The sequence below is a fragment of the Notamacropus eugenii genome, chromosome 1, assembly GCF_028372415.1.
Source record: "Notamacropus eugenii isolate mMacEug1 chromosome 1, mMacEug1.pri_v2, whole genome shotgun sequence".
Classification (NCBI taxonomy): Eukaryota; Metazoa; Chordata; class Mammalia; order Diprotodontia; family Macropodidae; genus Notamacropus; species Notamacropus eugenii.
In genome coordinates, this window is record NC_092872.1 from 141051860 (window position 1) to 141071593 (window position 19734).

General features: G+C 38.4%; 1 protein-coding gene across 1 annotated transcript in view; it reads left to right on the forward strand.

The window, feature by feature from the left end:
- Positions 1-1775: 1775 nt before the first annotated feature.
- Positions 1776-19734, forward strand: part of PRTG (protogenin) — a 151837-nt gene continuing 133878 nt past the window's right edge. The window contains exons 1-2 of the mRNA XM_072615936.1: positions 1776-2366; positions 4736-5038. Of these exons, the coding sequence (XP_072472037.1) occupies positions 2279-2366; positions 4736-5038 (391 nt within the window). The 5' untranslated portion in view covers positions 1776-2278. The remainder of the gene's footprint in view (positions 2367-4735; positions 5039-19734) is intronic.

Genomic DNA, 19734 nt, shown 5'->3' on the forward strand with positions numbered 1-19734 from the left:
GCTAAGCAAAGTGGCAGTGAAAAAAAATGTTCTTCCCTCTTCTTTTGGTTCTCCCCTCCCCCAGGCTTTATTCTTCTGATTTATTCAAGAAAGGGAACATAAAAGCATCTTATTAGCAATTCTTATCCAGGAGATATGAGCACTTAAGGTCAAGTGAAAGGGGATGGGGGGGTGGGAAGTCACACAATGAAAAATGTGGAATTCAACTGCAATCAGAATAAAACCTAACATTATTTCTTATGCATTTTAGTTATTAGAGTTTAAATCGTTTTTGCAACTGTTTATTTTTTTAACATCTATAGTGCTAATATTTGCACTTTACACTGAGATGCCTAGCAATAACTAAAATCCAGCTGAAGTAAAAGCAAAATTTTGGTTATCTGGAAAAGAATAAAATTGTTTTGTCTGAATCTAAAATTAAAGTAGCATAAAAGATTGCTTAACATTGTTAAGTTTCCAAGCAGTGTCTCCCTACTGAGAGGTGCCCCTACACAATGCCTGTGCACACACATTACAAATAAAAGTAATCTCCCCCTTGCAAGGATATGTAATGGATATGATTTAAAAGGAATCGCAAACTTCTTCCATGCATCTATCAGATTAGATGTTATTATATTACACTATTTTTGTTTGGTAACTAAGATATGGAAAAGACAGTACTGACAATTCTCTATTAACATTTACTGAGGCTGGCTTGATTTTTTCTCCACATAAGGACATTTTTTGAGTATGCTATGGCTTTGCTATTTGGAGCTACTGTGACAAATGTTCAATTTCTGTCTCCAGAATTCTTTAAAGGTGGGTAACCCTTGAGGCCTTATGCCAGTGTCACCCATAATTCACCACAGTTTGGTTTTTTTTTAGGTTAAGACTTTGCAATTTGACTACAATAAAAGAAACTCGGTAAATGCCATTTCTTTCTTATGGCCTTACACAGACAGTCGTTGAAGATTATACTCATGGAAAAGTTAACTGTTAACTGTAGGTCCCCAATATTTGCTTAGCCTTTATCTGTATGTTCTCATCACCTAGCACGGTGCCTGCCACATAATGGACACTTAATAAGTGACTGTGGAATTGAACTGAATTTTCATCCTTTCCTCTGGGACAGTAAGGTGGATTCCGGGGCAAGCTTTGGGGAATCTGCAAAGCTCCTCAGCAAACCTAAAATTTTATAGACAATACCCGTGTTTGTGTGAAAGTATTTCACAGACTTTAAGAGAACTCGACTAACTCACTACCCCCCTAAGCAGCAAAACCATCCTCTGGAAAGTGAGGGGTTCTCCCACATCTGGCCTGGGGGGCTGGACACCCGAAGATGAGTCCCGCATTGCTGACCAATCCCTGAAGGGGAGAGCGGTCACTCTTTCCCATTCCTCCTCAGATTTCCCTCCACCGGCCCCAGGCTGCGGGCGAGGGGAAGGAGGAGGGGGAAGGACCAGAGGGATGGGCTGGGGAGGAGGGAGAGAAGTCGTCTCCGGCCTCACCACATCTTTCATCACCGTGCCTCCCTCCCCCGAGCCCCTCCGCCCCCTTTCCGACCTCCAGCGCAAGCTGGCCAGAGAGGGGGCCCCTTCCTCCTTTTCTACCACTGTCCCCACCCCCTCGGAGAGAGCCGCGGCAGAAGCGGAGGGGGCGGGCCGTGGGGCAGAGACACCTCGCCCGGCCGCCTGACCCCCAGGTGCATTGTCCAGCCGAGACCACCCCCAGCCCCATGCCGCGACCCTCCCCTCCCCCCATTTGGCCGCCCCTCCGCTCCTTCCAGCGTCTCCTTCCGCCCGGCCGGCCCTCCGGCCTGCCGGTCACCAGGGGCCAGATGCACAAAGTAGTCCGAGGCTAGCGGTGGACACCGGGAGGGAGGGAAGCAGCTCTGGTCCATCCCGCCTCCGCCCTGGCGCCGCCGCTTTCATAGCCCGCCCCTAGCCGGGCTCCGACTTCGCTCCTCCTTTAGAACGTGGGTCGGTGCGCTGGGGCCCGGCCACCCGGCCCAGGAGCGCAGCCCCAGCCCGGGCTCCGCCGCAGTCCGGCCCCGCTCAGCCCGGCGCCGCTCTGCCCGGCCCCGCTCAGCCCGGCCCCGCTCAGCCCGGCCCCGCTCTGCCCGGCCCCGCTCTGCCCGGCCCCGCTCTGCGCTGCCTGGAGCCGCCGCAGGGAGCCCGGGCTGCTTTGTCCCCACGCCGCCCCCGGCCCTCGAGGCGGAACGGGGAGGCTGGGGCAGGCTGGGGAGCCCCGAGCCAGCCAGGGGAAGCCTGAGGGGAACATGCTGGGGTAGCCCCTCTGAATGGCGCCTTCTCCTAGACCTCCGGCCGGGCTGCGGCCACCGGAGATGCTGCTCTGGGGCGTCCTGCTCCTCCTCATCTCCGGCCCAGGTGGGTGCCTCATTTTCGGGAGGGGATGCAGGGAAGGATGCGGGGTTTTGAGGAGGGGGCGCCCGTGAGGCTGGAGGAGAGGGGTCTGTGTGTGTTGGGGAGTCAGGCTGGGTGACCCCCAGCCAGCACCGCCCCGGAGGTCCGGAGTCCTGGGAAGGCGAGGGGTGCAGAAGTTATCGAGGTTGCCCCGTGTGAAGGCGGGGAAGCCTCCTGCCGCCGACTCGGCGACCGCGCTGCGGTGGCCACTGTCCACTCGCACCCCTGCCATGCCTTCCTTCGTCCATTGTCCGGACTCCGGCCCCTCTCCCCGCCTCCCGGGCCAGCCCGCCGGACTCCCCTCGCCGGAGCTGCGGCCACGGCCGCACGTGGCTTTATTTATATTGTTTCCCGGTGGCCGTGGTGTCGTCTAGGGGGCGCCCCGCGAGGCTCGGCACCGCGTGGACCTGGGGGCCTCCCGGAACCCGAGAGGGAGAGGTGGAGGCACATCTAGAACCCCATTTTTCTCTGCCACCTTCGCCACCCCGGGCACTGAGGAGGAGGCACATCTAGAACCCCACTTTCCTCTGCCACCTTCGCCACCCCGGGCACTGAGGAGGAGGCACATCTAGAACCCCACTTTCCTCTGCCACCTTCGCCACCCCGGGCACTGAGGAGGAGGCACATCTAGAACCCCACTTTCCTCTGCCACCTTCGCCACCCCGGGCACTGAGGAGGAGGCACATCTAGAACCCCACTTTCCTCTGCCACCTTCGCCACCCCGGGCACTGAGGAGGAGGCACATCTAGAACCCCACTTTCCTCTGCCACCTTCGCCACCCCGGGCACTGAGGAGGAGGTGGGCGCAGCAGAGATGGGCTTTGCTTCTTGCCAGTTTTCGCTGGGCGTGAGGATGGGCAGAGGGGGTGCAGTGCCAGCTGCCGTTTCGGACCTTTGTAGCTTGTCTAAACCACTTTCATTCCTCAGGTGTTTGGAAGGAATAGTGTATTAAGAGACTGATGTGTGTTCTGGGAGCTTTAACTTGGCTGAGGGATGTTTCTCTGCTTGCTTCTGTGTTGTAAGCTTCCAGGGATGGGGACAGGGGCGGGGGGGATCAGTGTAGTTAATTTGTTTATTTTCAGAGTGCAATATTGGAAAAGTCAGATTATGATCGGGAACAAAATAAAAGCCTTCCGGAGTCGTCTGCAAAGCACGGCGTTATTAGGACTCATAAAGATGTAGTTGGAATACATTAAATGAAGTAGGGCTCCTTTGCTTGCGATCCTGAGTTGCATTTAAGGTATTGATGAGAAACTAAGAAATCAATAGTGAGGAGTTCCTGCCAATGTGACCATGGGTCCAAGACATGTAGCACATTGCAGGGATTGGAGTAAAAAAAAAAAAAAAAAAGTTTTTTTGTTTTTTTTTTTTAAATTCCAGATGTCTTAACTTAAAACTATTCCCTACCAAGGAACCCTGAAGGGTTAGTTAGATAAAGGAGGTTATAGCAAGTTACTTGGGTATCAGACTCTTAATTCTGATGGGGAGGGAGGAAATGGAGAAGGACCATGGTTTTATATTTTTAGGATAAAATCTTTCCTCATTTGATAAAGTGTTTATTGGTTGATCAAGCAATCTCCTATACCCATTAACTTGTAAGGACCAATTAGTTACACTTTAAAAAAAAAACCTTATCAATTTGAAAAAGTTGAAATAAAGGTTTTCTAATTCTATGCCTTACTGGCTTGATAGAAACAAAAGTTATCTAATTTGAAAGTCCATTGTTCATCCTAGGCTGGACTCAGAAATTTGTCTTCTTTGCAGAAGATTGGAAGTTGTTGATAGAAAAGGACTAATATTTGTTACAAAAGATAAAATTTCTTTCCAAAGGAATAAGTGCAGAGAGGGTTCCAAAACACTTCAAGGGGTGAGGAAATAAACTTGCTTGTTCACAGAGTTGGGATTTTGCTAATGATTTCTTGTAAAATTAGACTTTTACGACTTACCCTGTTCAAGATCTTTTTTGACAAGCTTGTAAAAGTAGCAAACAGCTTGTGCTCAGTGGTTTTCCTGATGCATGCAAAAGACAGAATAGGATTGTTTTAGTGAGAACTGAAGTTATTACCATTTTGCCTAAGTTAATGAATAAGAGCAGAATATGAAAAAAACAACAACCTGACTTAATTATCTTTTGCTAATTCTTTAAGTAGATTCATCAACCATTTCATCGTGCAAAATATTGGTGGATCTGTGGATCTGACCATGACAAAGTCGACAAAGTCAAAACATGATGTGTTTAACATAACTTTACCTTATGTTCTTTGTAGTCTCAAAAATGTGATAATCGATTTTATACCTATAATTCTTGGTATGCCTCCCTGTTTTTCCTTTCAGAAGTACAGTGCTTTAGTGAATTGTTCTTTATAAAAGAGCCACAGGATGTAACTGTCACAAGAAAGGACCCAGTGGTTTTGGATTGCCAGGCACATGGAGAACTTCCTATTAAGATCACATGGCTAAAAAACGGAGCCAAAGTTTCTGAAAATAAACGGATCCATGCTTTATCTAATGGCTCTCTATACATCAGTGAGGTAGAAGGCAAAGAAGAAGAACCATCTGATGAAGGATTTTACCAATGTTTGGCTCTGAACAAATATGGGGCCATTTTGAGCCAAAAAGCTCATCTGACGTTAGCAAGTAAGTCTGTTTTATCATCACCTTGTTTTGCATGTATGGATGGGATAAAATCCTGCCAATAACAACTTGTCCTTTTTCATGATGGTTTTGAAGACAAAAAGAAATTGCTAACCAAACGTAAATGAAAATTTCAACTTTATTCTGTATCTGGAGACTAAAATATGTAAAATTTATTTGGTATCAGCTTTATAGTGCTTCTAGCTGTCAGAATGTTTTCAAGTAGTTGGGGAGCTTGGTCAGCTTGACAGAAGTAAATCTGGAAACTCTTTAGTTAGAAATTGATGATTACGTTCTTCTATTCACAAGTGTAACAGCTATCTCTTATACTTCTGCTTTTGTAGGTGATGTTTAAAGTGAAAAATCTTTGCATTTTGCCCCATTCATCTTTTCGATGCCTCAGTTATTTTCTGTGATGTCTGCCTATGGATCACCCATGTTGCTCCTTATTCTAAAGAGAGGATCAGTAACATTGTTATTTTCCTGCTGAGAGGGAAAGAGATTATAATTATATTATATTACATCAAATGGGCAGAAGCCAAATTGACTCACTTTTTAAAAATTGTCATTATGTTTGCATTCTAAATTTCCTTTTTCTTAATTGTATCATATCCATCATTTATAAATTTAGACTTGTGTTTTATTTGCTAACGGTGAGTATGTAGAGACACACGCTAAAACTTGGACCTGAGATTCCTTAAAAAACTCACTAAGGCCTTTCCAGATCTGAGTATTCAAGTTTCGAAGTTATATCTATTTATCTGTAAGCAAGTCAGCATTCCTTTATAACAGCGTATATAATTCAGAACTTTTAAAAGTCCTCATATTTTCTTAAAAGGATAGTAAGCATGCAGTCTTTGTAACTTCGTTTGGTCATTTAAAAGGCAGTGTACCTGCATAAGAAAATTGAATTCTTGTAATATCAGTGGCAGAAGTATGTTCCTAATGACATGAATTTTCCATGAACATATCTAATTCTAGTTCTCTGAAGTTGGAATTTGGTAAACTAATGGCTATAATTGTAGCTATTATAAAGTTCCATTGTTATACCTTGTGTAGTTATAGAATACATCTGTAGAGAAGTTCATATATAATTATATAGTACATTCAGAGAGGCAGCATTTTAGTAGAGAAGCCAGGGAGATTTGGTTTCAGGTATGGCCTCTAATACATACTGCCTTCATGACCCTGGAAAAGTCACTTAACCTCTCGTTCTCCAGGGCCTAGGCCCTAGAACAATTGCATAGAGTTTAGGCAATTCTCTAAGACTTATATTCTTAACTTTTGTTTCTGCCTTGGACATCTTTGGCTGTCTGGTGAAATCTATAAATCTGTTCTCAGATTAATGATGCTTCTAAATGCATAAAATAAACTACATAGTATTATAAAGGAAAGCAATTATATTGAATATAGATATTAAAAATATTTTTTAAAAAAACAAACTCACCAACCCCAATTTAAGAACCCCTATTTAAGATTATGAATGATAGAAAGGATGATAGTTTGCATTGGTAGAGGGGGTTTTCTTATCTAAGACTTCCAGTCAATGAAATATATGGCCTCTTCCTAGCTTTAATAAAGCAGTTATAAATTGAGTATTAATTTAAAGATTGCATTTTATTTCTCAAAAATTCAGTTTTCTAATTCTGTATCCTATAAAAAGGAATGAAAATAGAATAGAAAATAGAGTCGGAGGATTTCTGCTTAATACATTTTTTTCTCTAATTATTTGGTGATCCTGGTCCGCTAGTTGGTTTTTTTTAACTAATAGTAACTCACGTTTATATAGCACTTAAATGGTTTGTGGAGTGCTTTACATATAGTATCCCATTTGATCCTCACACAAGCCCGTATGGATAACTACTATTTATTATCTTCATTTTATAGAGCTTATGAAATAAGGAAACTGAGGCCGGAGAAGTTAAGTGACTTGTTCCCAGGATCATACAGCTGTTAAATGTCAGTGGTAGGATTCAAATGTAGGTTTTCCTGACCTCAAACGCTCTGTCATTTTCAGGATAGTGTCTTAATGCTTTGTTGTTCAGTCATGCCTGACTCTTTTTGATTCCATTTGTGGCTTCCTTGGCAGAGACACTGGAATGGTTTGTCATTTCCTTCTCCAGCTCATTTTACAGAGGAGGAGCTGAAGCAAGCAGGGTTAAGTGACTTGCTCAGAGTCACACAGCTAGTAAGTGTCTGATGCCACATTTGAATTCAGTAAGCTGAGCCCTCCTAACTCCAGGTCCAGTGCTCTATCCAGTGAACCACTTGGCTGCTCTAATTCTTAGGTTCTATTAAGAGTCAGCGTGACTTAAGAGTCAGGCAGTCCTGTGGTCAACTCCCTAAGAATATAAATCACAGAGGTCAGACCTGTATTAGTAGGGGGAGTTTCTTAATCCATTTCCCTTTATCAATGAAATCACCACTATAGTTCCTAGTGTCTAAGGCCGTGACTTTTTAAATTTGAGGGAGTTGTGGAACCTTTCTTTAATTTCTTGCAAGAAAAAGTAATCCTTTTTTTTTCTGATGCAAGTTTTTATGTCATTGAAGCATTTTCAGATTACACAAACATGATGACAGATTCAAAGAACTTTCATAAAAGTCTTGTGGAATTGTGATGGTCTTTGAGACGAAGTTGAAATTTCACTGGTGATGGATATTTCTAATCTGGAGGGCTGCGTAAGAAGTGTAACAAAATTACAGCATGTGATTTCTGCTGCAAATGTTAGAGAGTCAGCCTTGTGTAGTGGAAAGAGTATTACACCTGGGTTCGAATTTAACTTAAGATACTTAATTGCTATATGACTGTGGGTGGAGCATCCTTTTGGGAACTTCAATTTTCTCTTGTCAGATGGGAATAATGATAACCTTCCTGGGTTGTGTAAATGTGAATTGTTTCCAAAATAGGAAATTTTGTAGTTTATCATACTACTATTCTTAAGTATCTTTAGAAAACTCAGAAATTATCAATCTAATTAAATATTTTTTGAAGACATTGCATTATGGCTATTTTAAGTTGTAAGTATTTTAAGAAATTCTAGTGGAAGTTATGGAGAGTACTATTTTGTCTTTAAGCATAAACTCTTGTTACCTAAGATAAAACGAAATCAGTGCTTTTTAAAAATATTGAATGTCATTCTTGAATATTAAAAATGTATCACCATTTCAATTTTGAAGCTACTTAATTCTAGTAGCTAAATTATCTGACAAATTTATACAAGATTATAAATTTAAGATGTGACATGTGTGACGTGTGAAATTGTCATAAAAATTAGGATATTATTTTGAACTTGCCATTTTGAATGAACAGAGTTGTCTTGGTATCCTATTTAGAAGCAATATCAGTTGCTGTGGACCCTAATGACTTTATCTTGCCTGGATAAAGAAGTTATACATATTAAACAGGGAGAGAATAGGCATAAAGTGGGCATTCTTTCTTTGAGAAAAAAAGCAAATTCTACTGTAGTCACTGATAGCAGCAGGATTCAAGTATGTGCTTTTTCTTTGCTTGGTCAAAGCTTTCACCAGAAGGCTTATCTTTTGCCTCAGAAGTGTAAGAGTGCAGCATTTGGAAACCTAAAACTTTAATCTATGCAGTAGTTTAAGGTTTTAAATATACAAGGAGATCAGGTCTTGGTTTCTAAACTTAGGAACTGGAAGCTGAAAGTTGCACTCTAGGCAAGAATTCCATTATTCATGTGTAAATTAGGAATTCACAGGGTTAAAAGGTTAGAAACTGGCCAGGATGAGGTTTACCCTTGTGATAAAGAGCAGATGACCCTCATTCATTGGCCAAAGCTTTCATGTAGCTCTTCTGCAAAGTTAGTGATTGCCATGAATTGTTCTTGTGGAATGCAGAAATTCAAATGTGAACAGGCCTTTCCTTAAGTGTCACTATGGAGCCTTATCTCATGAGCACATCAGAGCTGGTCTTTCGGGACAAGGTTCCTCCCCAAGGCCCCAAGGCTTTGCTTTCCTGTTGTTCATCCATGCACAAAAGAATTTGGCCAACTTAGATTTTCTAATGGATCACCTCTTTAGAGGAAACTATAGGGTTAAAGTAACATTTAGCTAAATTAAAAAAAAAACAAAGCTCTACAACTTTTCTTTGATAATAGTTTTATATTTTCATGTAACTAAAACAGAAGGGGGGAAGGGAAAGTTGTGGGAGGGCTTTCCTTTTCCAGCAGTGCTCTTTGTGAGCCAACATGTGGAGTAAAATGTTAAAGAAATGAGGCAAGGATTAAATGGTTTATTATAAAGCTAAATCAATACTGATGTTTCAGGCAATATGATATTTGTTTTCGAGTACTAAGACTGTATCATATGTAAGTGTGGGTTTAACTTTTAATTTCTCCTAGATTTCCTAAATATGGTAGGGAAACATCTGCTAGATTATATCTTTGCAGTTTCATTAGTGAAATAAATAAAATTATGTTCTTTGTAAAAGTGAGAGCAAAGGAAAAAAAGTAACTTTTGAATAAAGTTGGGTTGAAATAAGGGAGATTAGGAAAAAATGAAGGATGAGAGAGACAGAGAGAGAGAGAGGAAAAGAGGGAGAGACTGTGTCCTATAGTCTGTAACTAGCTGTAAGGTAGTGATTGGTTAGGCAGCTAATTGTTTATTTCCTTTCCATAAAAGGTGGAAATTGAAGTCCTGTGTTTGAGGGAGAAAGGACACAAAGCAGGCTTGCTCTTCTTAGTTTTTTTTTTCTTTTTTTAAGGTTATATTCACTTGGGCAGAAAATAATGTTTTGTGATTCTGTGTTGGTAGCTGCCTTCTTGTAGCAAGGGGAGTGAGGAGTGAGTGTGTTAAATTTGTTGGTATTGTTTAAAACACTTAAAAAAAACTTAAGCATTGGGTAGACATTCATACTTTAAAAGGATATAGAATTTTTCATTTTAATTCCGATTTTTTTAAGGTGAGATGAAATTTGATCATTTTCTAGTGACCATATACTTATAATAAGGTTTTTAAAATAATAAATAAAACATTTTGTGGGTGCTGCACTAATCAGCATGGAGAAGTATAAAGCCAATTTTTAGCGATGACTTTTTAAAAGTCTGTTGGAAATATGGGAATAAGATGGAAACTAATTGAAAATTATAAATTGCAACAAAACAGGATGGGAAATTGATTTTCAAATGTGCTTTGAAACTAGAAAATTGAGAAAGAAAATAAGTGCAAACTGAAATGTTTTGTGAGTTAAACAATAATAACTACCATTTATGTAGTGTTTGTGGTCATCTAAGAACTCTACATTTTGTAATTTGAAAGTTATTAGTGAGTACAAAGATATTTCTATACCCATTTTACAGATGAGGAAATTCAGGATATATAGCTAATGTCAGAGGTAATATTTAAAATCAGGTCTTTCCTGACTCTAAGTCCAATATAGATTATTTATACTACATTTTAGAAGTTTTAAGAGAGAAGTTTCTTACACCAAAATAGACAAGGTTTTGTTGTATTGTTAAAATTGTGAGAGATTCTTAGGTCTGTAGATGCTATAGATTGCAAAATTCTTCTTGTGTCTGCTTGCACCTTCCTTTAAGCAGATACACTGTATTTGTAAATGTGTTTGTGGTATTTAATAGAGTGCTAGACTTGGAGTTAGGAAGACTTGAGTTGAAATACAGCCTCAAACACTTACTGGCTGTATGACCCTTGGCAAGTCACTTAACTATTTACCTCAGTTTCCTCATCTGTAAAATGTGCTGGAGAATGAAATGGCAAACCACTCTAGTATCTTTGCCAAGATAACCCCAAATGGGGTCATGAAGAGTCAGACCTGACTAAAATGACTGAATAACAAGAAATGTGGTATTTATCAGTGGAAAAGGAGAGTAAAAGTATTTGGTTTTAAAAACAGGACTGTGACAAGGTGTGTGATATTTAAAAGGAAAAAAGCCGTGAACTCTGGCTTTTTAAGGCTTGACACTTTATAGAATTTGAAGAAAATCCATCTTTTTGAAGAAATTATTTTCTTTTCAAACTATAAATTGCTAAATCAATGTGTTAGTCCACTCTTGCTCCTCGTTTTCCTCTTTCATTTTGAAGTGACACTTGGCTTTTACAGGATGTCTGCTTAAAAGGTTTATCTGGACCCGGATAAATTCAGGGTAATTGTTCTACTCATTCTTTTTGTAGTTCACTAGAGAGTATCAGTTTTCCCCTGCAGGAATCGAATTGTCTCCCACAATGCCTGCCAAAGTTTTTCTTACTCCCAGTATCTCTGTCCCTTCCCCCGCCTTACTAGCAGGGACTACTGCAGAAGGAGATTATCATTGCCTTGTCACCTATAGAAAGTGTTCATTTTAATACTAGATGAGATTTACGTAGTATTTTAAGGTTTGCAAAGTGCCTTGAAGACATTACCTTCTTTTATTGTCCCAGCACACTTTTCAGCTTCTTGCCATTATTTTTATCTGCATTTTACAAATGACAAAACTGCCAAGGCTCAGAGAGAGTGAATGACTTGCCTTCAGTCACATGGTTAGTAAGTAGATTTTAAATGTAGGTCTGACTCCTAAGTTCAGTCTTCTAGCTATGGAGTTATTAAACTGGGGTTTGGGAACTTTTCGAAAAATTGTGTTTTGATGCCTATTTCAGTATAATTGATTTCCTTTGTAAATCCTATGCATTCAACCTCATATGTTTAAAAATATTATTCTGAAAAGAGGGCCACAGGTTTCATTAGACTGCAGAGGGGTCTATGTTGAGGAAAAAAAAGGTTAGGAACCCTTGTACTTACTATGTTATAGTGCCTCTATTTTCTTTTTCCTAACTTCTTATAGCAGTATTTGGTATGGTCTCCTTTAGTCAATCAGATCTGATTATTCAAAATAGAGGACTGTTATTTCCAGCAGTTGTTTGCCTCAGGATTTGTTGTTACTTCTGAATTTAAAGCTGGGTTTATTGATGTAATGTAGAGCCGTTAAAAAAAATAGCAAAATACAAATTATTTAAGCAGGATTTAAACTGGAGGGTGTTTCAGTGAAGAAATAGGACCTATATTTGTAGAAATATCTTTTGCATTTTTTTTAAATTCAAAGGCCCAGAAGCTTAATTGGGATTAATTACTTTCATTCTAAGTTAGTTATCACCATTTATATGAAAAGTAATCAACAGTGTCAGCTCAGGCATTTTATTGTGCATAAAACAGCAACAATTATTCATTTAAATCTTTAAGGAGGTCCTAAAGACTGCTTAAAATGAAGACTTCCTGAAAAAGGCATGTCAGTCTCAGCTATTTATTGTTAATAAGCTTATGCAAATAAAGATTTGGAGTTTCAGGTACAATACCCCTTTTCTGTTTTACCAGCTATATGGAAATGCATACTTTATATGATGTTTGTTAAATTCAGAAAAAAAATTTTTTTTAGAAAGTGGATGTAAAGTTCATTGAGACTTGAAAGTGTCCTGGGTATTTTATATAATCTTAAGGCTATTTATTCCTTCCAAGACAATGGGGGCAAGTTCTCTTGTTTTTAATCATGGTCAAAACTCAGTATTCGTACTTCAGTAAATGAGAGGAGAGGAGAATAGATAGGAGTTCAGTAAAAATATTTGTGCTGAATTATTCACATAAACATCTCTGGTACTTAAGCCAAATTGATGTCTGTTTGAAACACATGTTGCACAAGATAAAGGATCCATTATGTAGAAGAAATTTAGTGAGTGCTAAGCAGTACTCTGACTTTTATAGATACACACATACACACACACACACACACACACACACATTTAGAACCTCAGGTCCTCCGATGCACTTTTGATAAGCCTTTAAAATCCTTATCATTGACACAGGTGTTGTGAGTTTAAAATGTTTATCTTTTTAACTTCAGATAGGTTTTAACTTTCTATGTATTTGTGTTGTTAATGGTTTAAGCATTTGTAGATTCAAGAAAAGATAGATAATAATTGGTGCTCAGCTTTAGTTTAAAACTTTCTTTGCGCCATTTAGCTTAGTCTCTAAAACTACTAAAGAAATTTGTTTCATTCTAAAATGTTGGAACAATGATAGATATCCTGAATTCTTGGGGAAAGAGGTTTTCTACTTCCTCTAGGATACTATGGTTCTGCCATCATGAAGTGAGTGTATCTAATAGCTTGGCACTTGTAGATACCTCCTGGACCTCTTTTCTGGGAAGTGTCTCTGTGTTTTACTTCACTTCCTGCTGCCTAGCTATTACATCCATAGCACCACCAATCTCCTTGCAATCCTCAGAGTGTACTCTTTCCCCTTTCCATTCCCTATAGTCTGGCTCTATAATCAAATCAGTTCTACTCCTGGATGGGAGGTATCAGTCTGCTACTGCACAGTCTCATTTACCATTCCCATAACTTTCCAAACCAGAATTTCTCCATGCCCACTTACTCCTCTATTGGGGGGTCATTTCCCTTATTAGAATGAATGGCCTTTGAGGGAAAGAACTGTCTTTGCTTTTGTATTTGTATCCCCAGGAAAGTATAAGCTTTTTCATTATTATTTTTTCGTTTTTGAACTCCAGTATAGTTGTTAATGAAACCAGTGCTTCTGGGTATTCTAAAAAATAATTTGTTTTACCACAGAGATAGAAACAGACCATATACACTTGTAGTGTTTACTATAAATAATAAATTGTTAGGCAAATCCTAACAGTAATCTTTCCAATTAATTCACTAGTACCTGTGATTCATTCTTCCTTTGGTAGGATCCATTTAACTCTCCTTATTTCCTGAAGTGAAGATGCTTGTAGCTTTGAAGGTAATAGACTGTTTCTTTAAATGTTTCATCAGTTTTTTAATTAAATTTTTTCAGTGAACAAAAATCTATTTTCTCTCCCTCCCAGCTGTCTTCCACCACTGGAAGATGTGTGTGTATGTACACATACATGTGTATGTATGTATCTGCACTTTGAATCCATCACCTATTCCCCCTCATGGGTCCTCTAGAGCAGATGTGTCAAACATGGGGCACTCCTCCCAAGTAATGCCTGAGCTAAATTAAAATGTAGTACCTATCTGATTTTGATGTGTTGGTATGTAATTACAAAGAAATATATAAACGTGTGGTTTTCTAAGTAATTATGTGGTGGTATGCAGGAATCTTTATAATTACTGTTTCTTTTTGAAATTAACAACACTGTTCTAGAGACATGGCGGGTCATTGTTCAGAGTTTGATCAGAATCTTAAACCTTTCAAAGTTGTTTCTCTTGATAGTGATGTTGTCCTTGTATAAGTGTTCGCCTGGCTCTGCTCACTTTCCTCTGTATCAGTTCATACTTCCCAGAATTTTCTGAAATTGTGTCTTTGGTCATTTCTCATGGTAATATTCCCTTACATTTAGTTACTGCATTTTTGTTCAGTCGCTCCTGGTGACTCAAAGTGAGCACTTAAAAAGACCTTAGCTTCAAAAGGACAAGGTCTCCCATTGTATCTTGCATCATCTCATGTCATCCTAATCAATATCTGGCCACTGGATCCAGATGGTTCTGGAGGAAAAAGTGAGGCTGGTGCCTTTGCACAGCCCTCCCTCACTCAAATCAGAATCAACTGCCAGTCATGCCATTACCTCCCTGGTGTCATGGTCCTCTTCCAGAATGAAGGACAAACCACAAGCACAGGAGGCAATCTAAGGCACCCTGGGAGGGACTTTAGAGACATCTCTTTCCCTTAATTTTGCAAATGATGAAGCTGAGCCCAGAGAGGTGAGAAGTAACTGCACAAAGTCATGTTTATTAAGTGGAAGATCTGGGGTTTGAACCTGGGTACTCATTTTCCTCATTTCCTTCCTCTTCTCTACCACCCTCCCTATCCCCTTCCCCTAACAGCTTAAATGTATGAGTCTGGTTTTTATCTGTTATTCCTAGCCAAAGTTAGATATGTTACTATTCATAGTTAATCACTTGTGCGACCATTAGTTGCTTATTTTTAGGTTTTAAATGGCTAATTACCATAGAAGAAAGAGTACTTTTTCAAATGGGTGGGGGAGGGGTGACTGAAAATTTAGTTTCATATGTTCAGCTTCATAAATAGCTAACTTGTATTTATTTTAATTTTATTCTGACTACAATAATGTGTATTCCTTCCCTTCCCCTTTGTTTTCATTATTTTAAATTGTCTGGCAGAAGTCAGCCATTATTTATTCGATTTTTAATCTTATTTTTATCATATGCTTTTAGATTCCCTCCATTTTATTTTTTGGGCCATTATTGATTATCATTAGCCCCATGCCTTCCAATTTCACCCTTTTCAAAAAACAGCCATCAAAATGCCCTCCTTTGTAACAAGTCAGTACAGAAAAGCAAAAGAAATACACACACTGAATCTATCCAGACTTACACATCTCATTCTGCACCTCCACCCTAATCAGCTCTCTGTAAATTCATGGGATGTGTTCTTCACCATTAGTCCTCTGGGATCATAGTTTGTGTTGATCAGAGTTTTTAAGTTTTTAAAAGTTGTCCTCCTGGTTCTGCTTGCTTTACTCTGTATTAGTTCATAGAAGTTTTCCAAAGTTTCTCTGGATCTGTTCCTTTCATCATTCCTTTTTTTAAAATTAAATTTTATTTTTTCAATAAATAAAAATCAGCTTTCCCATTTCCCACCACTGGAAAAGGGGGAAGAGCAACCTTGTAACATATGCATGATGAAGCAAACCAAATTAACTCATTTTCCATGTCCAAAAAATAAATGCATTACTTTTTTGTTGTTGTTCAACCAATTCCAATCAATAGCATTTCTCTAATTTTCGTCACTACAAAAGGGATGATTTTTATGATTTTGTACATTTGAGTCCTTTTCCTCATTTTTAACAATTTCTTTGGAATATACACCTAGTAGTAGTATTGCTGAATCAAAGGATCTGGATGTGATTTGGGTTTGACAGTTAATTTCCAATAGCTTTCAGTTGTTTGGACCAGTTCACAGCTTTAACAACTGTTAATGAATTTCTGTGCTTGTTTTCATGAGGTTCCTCCAACAAGTGTCATTTTACACTTTTTGTCATCTTTGCCAATCTGATAGGTTTGAGATGGAGCCTCAGAGTTGTCTTAATTATTTTTCTCTAAATATTAGTGATAAGGCCTATCCTTTCATATGGTCATCATTTTTGAGACACAGCAAGAAGCCCAGTTTTGCTGAACTATAGAGTGTATGAAGAGAAGTAATGTATAATTAAACTAGAGCTAGTTTGTGAAGGGCTTGTCAAACAGACAAGTTTATATTTGATCCTAGAGGCAATAAAAGAGTCAGTGGCATTTATTGAGTAACATGGTCAGACCAGTGATTTGGGAAGACCATTTTGGTAACAATATGGAGGATGAATTGGTAACCAGTGAGGACAATATTGGCTAGTCTAGAATGAGGGCTGAACTAAATGATAGATGATAACAGAAAAAGTAAATATCAGAGACAGAATATGAACCCAGAACTTTCTGATAATAAACATAGCACTTTATATGCTTCAAAATTTAAGTCTTTTAGGGAAAAAGGGATTGGTGTGTATGTTTGCTTTTTCTCTAGACTTGTGATTTTATGTGAACCCTGGATGTAGACGCTCTGTTGGATGAAGATCTATACTTTACAATCTTAAAGAGTTTCCTGGAAGTGCTGGGAGATTAACTGGCCTATAGTCGTACAACTGCTGTCTGTCAGAGGCAGAGCTTAAGCCTGTGACTTCCTGACACTGACACCATCTCTCTAAACATTACGTTTTACTTCTCACATTGAAATTTATTGTTTATGAAAAAGCTAAAGCACAGATAAGGTGATGGAATGGAAAAGTCAATCGAAGAGAATGATTTCTCTTTTTTTGGTATAGGTAAAGGAGGGCTGGAGGGTGAATTTTTTTAGATTACCAATACATTTGTTTCTGTTTTTATCTTCCCTGATAATCAATTAACAAGCATTTATTAAGCACCTGCTAGGTGCTAGGCATGAAGATAAAAATACAATGAATGAAACAACTCCTACTTACGTTTGATTGGAGGAAAAACATACATAGTTTATATATTTTACTTTCTTTTTAAAGAATTCCATTTTCTAATTCCAGCATACATTTTCCCTCAACTAAATAAAGAATCCTATTGTGCAGTGAGATTTTTTTTTAAAGTTAGAGGTCATTTTTCTCAAAATGAAGAATCTTTATTAGAGAATGACATGAAACAAATCAAGTACACTCCTCCAAATCCAATATATAGTTATTGAATGCCTATATGCTTACCTCTGTCCTAGGCACAATAGAGTACAAATAGGCCATGAGAAGATTCTGACCACAAGGAATTGAAAGTCTAATTAAAGAGGGCAGATAAAAATAAATCATTAGTCATCAAGCCTTATTTGTTGAATTGTTCACCAAATGAAAGCTATAAAAGGAGTAAATTAGAGGGAAAAAGACACCTATGCACATTAAAATGGTCAGGGAACTTTGTGAGGGAGGAAGAACTAAGGCTAAGAAGAAGGAAAAAGAAATCAAAAGGAAGAGAGCATTCTAAGGTTCTTCCTAAGATAACAAAGTAAAAAATAAAAGGGTTTCTTCTACCACACAGAAAGAATGCCTCATAACACTTAACCTGCTGGGTTGCCCAAATAGCTAAGTTTAAAATAAAAGGACTTGCTGGGATTTGAAAAACCAAGGTACAAATTCTCACAAAAGTGCGGCTGATTTAAGAAGTAAGTTTTATATTGTGTTTAAGGAGTAAATACTTCTTACGGGCATCATAAGTGCTTAGTCTCCTCAAAGGCTATGCCAGTGGAGTACAAATTGGAGCGGTTCCTTCAATGATTGAAAAGTTTTGAACGCACGCTATCATCAAACAGCTAGCTTACCTAAGTTCTAATAGGATAGAAGTTTGACTGCTAAGTGAAAATGTTATTGATCATAAGAATGTATAAAAGCCAAGCTGCTGAGGTACCGGAGGCTTTGGACATGCATAAGGGAGAGTTCATAAGCCATTTCTCATTGATCATTTCTAAATTCTGGTAATCTGTCCTGGTTCCACCCAGTCCAGTCAAGCAATCCTGGTTTTTTTCCCATTATTAAAATGTGATGTGATGTGATGTGTACTCCCAACTCAAGCCTAAAATTGTATTAAACAACTCAACTAAATTGTAGAATTTTAAGATTTAGTATTACTCTGGGAAATTTGAAGAGGTTGATTCAATTTATGTATGTAGATAGATAGATAGATAGATATACACACACACATGCATACACATATACGTTTGCTTTCAAGAAGTAAATTAAATGGCAATATTGAGTGAAAGACTTTATAATATAATTCCCATAAGTTTTAAAACAATATAAAATGCTGAACTAATATTTCATATTTGATGGCAAAAGTATCTTTTTAAAAAATGTGAAATAAAGGTAACAGCTTTTTTCCCCCAAGAAACCTACACTATTCATTTTTTAATGGAAGAGCACTGAACTCTTTAAAACACAGGGTCTCAATACGTAAGAGTTCACTGAATTAAATTAATTTATTGATTTTTGTTTTGTTACTGACATACATTTATGAGCAGTTTCCTTGGCACCATAATACTATGTCAAAGGTCATAACTTTCTTTCTGTGGAAGAATAAGAACTTTCAGATAGTAAATCCCAGAAAAGCACATTATGACCTTTTGTATTTTTTCTTATATGTACTCTCAATAAAGAGGCATGATTGGAAAAAATGTTTTATAAATTAACAAGAAGCAGCTTTCCACTCTATTTCCAGTTTAGAACATTTTGCATAAATAGCATCTCACTGTAGTCTGACATTTTGTTTCACCAAATATTAGCAGTTTTGAATAGGAAATGGCTAATTGTATGATTTATGTGCCAGTTTTCTCCTATTTTATGTGAAATTTCAGTAGTATCTTTAGTTGTAGCTCTGTATTTGAAATTTTGAAAAAATTAAAATATTTACCCTGAGTTCAATATAAACAGGTTATGTCCATTGGCATTTGTTTGTTTTTGGTCAGCTGTGATTCCCCTGATTGGCTAATGTTATGCAGTATACAGTCTTCGAGAGTTGCCTTGGGCACTGAGAGGTTGAATAATTCTCCCTGGGTCTGACAGCAAGCATGTGTCCAAGCTGGGACTTGAACCCAGGTTTTTCCTGAGGTTATCTCCTACCAGAGGCTATCTGCTGCCAATGTTTTTCTGATACATACTGCACTATATCAGCTTTGTATGGGTGCTTTTCTTCTTTCCTTCATCTTTTAGTAATGTAAGCCTAATATTGATATCTCTGGGTCAACGGGTTAGTGATTTTGTGGGCAGAGTTCCAAATTGCTTTCCAGAATGGTTGGACCAGTTTGCAGCTTCATCAGCAGTACATTACTGTGGCTGATTTCCTGTTACCCCTGTAACATTTTTCATTTTTCTTTTTTTTGTTTGTTTATTTTGCCAGTCTAATGGATGTAAGGTAGAACCTCAGAGTTATTTTAATTTGCATTTTTATTAGTGATTTAGAGCATTTTTATATGGTTGTTGATATTAAATTTCTTCTGTTGAAAACTGCCTATTGGGGAATGACTCATGTAACTTTAAATTTGAATAAATTCCTCATACGTCTTAGAAATTAAACTTTTATTAGAGAAATTTGTTCGAAGATTTCCCCCAGATAAATTTCCATTTTAATTTAATTTTATTTGTGCAACAATTTTTAATGTTATGTAATCAAAATTATTTATAATCTTCTCTGTCCTCTGATTGTAAACTTTT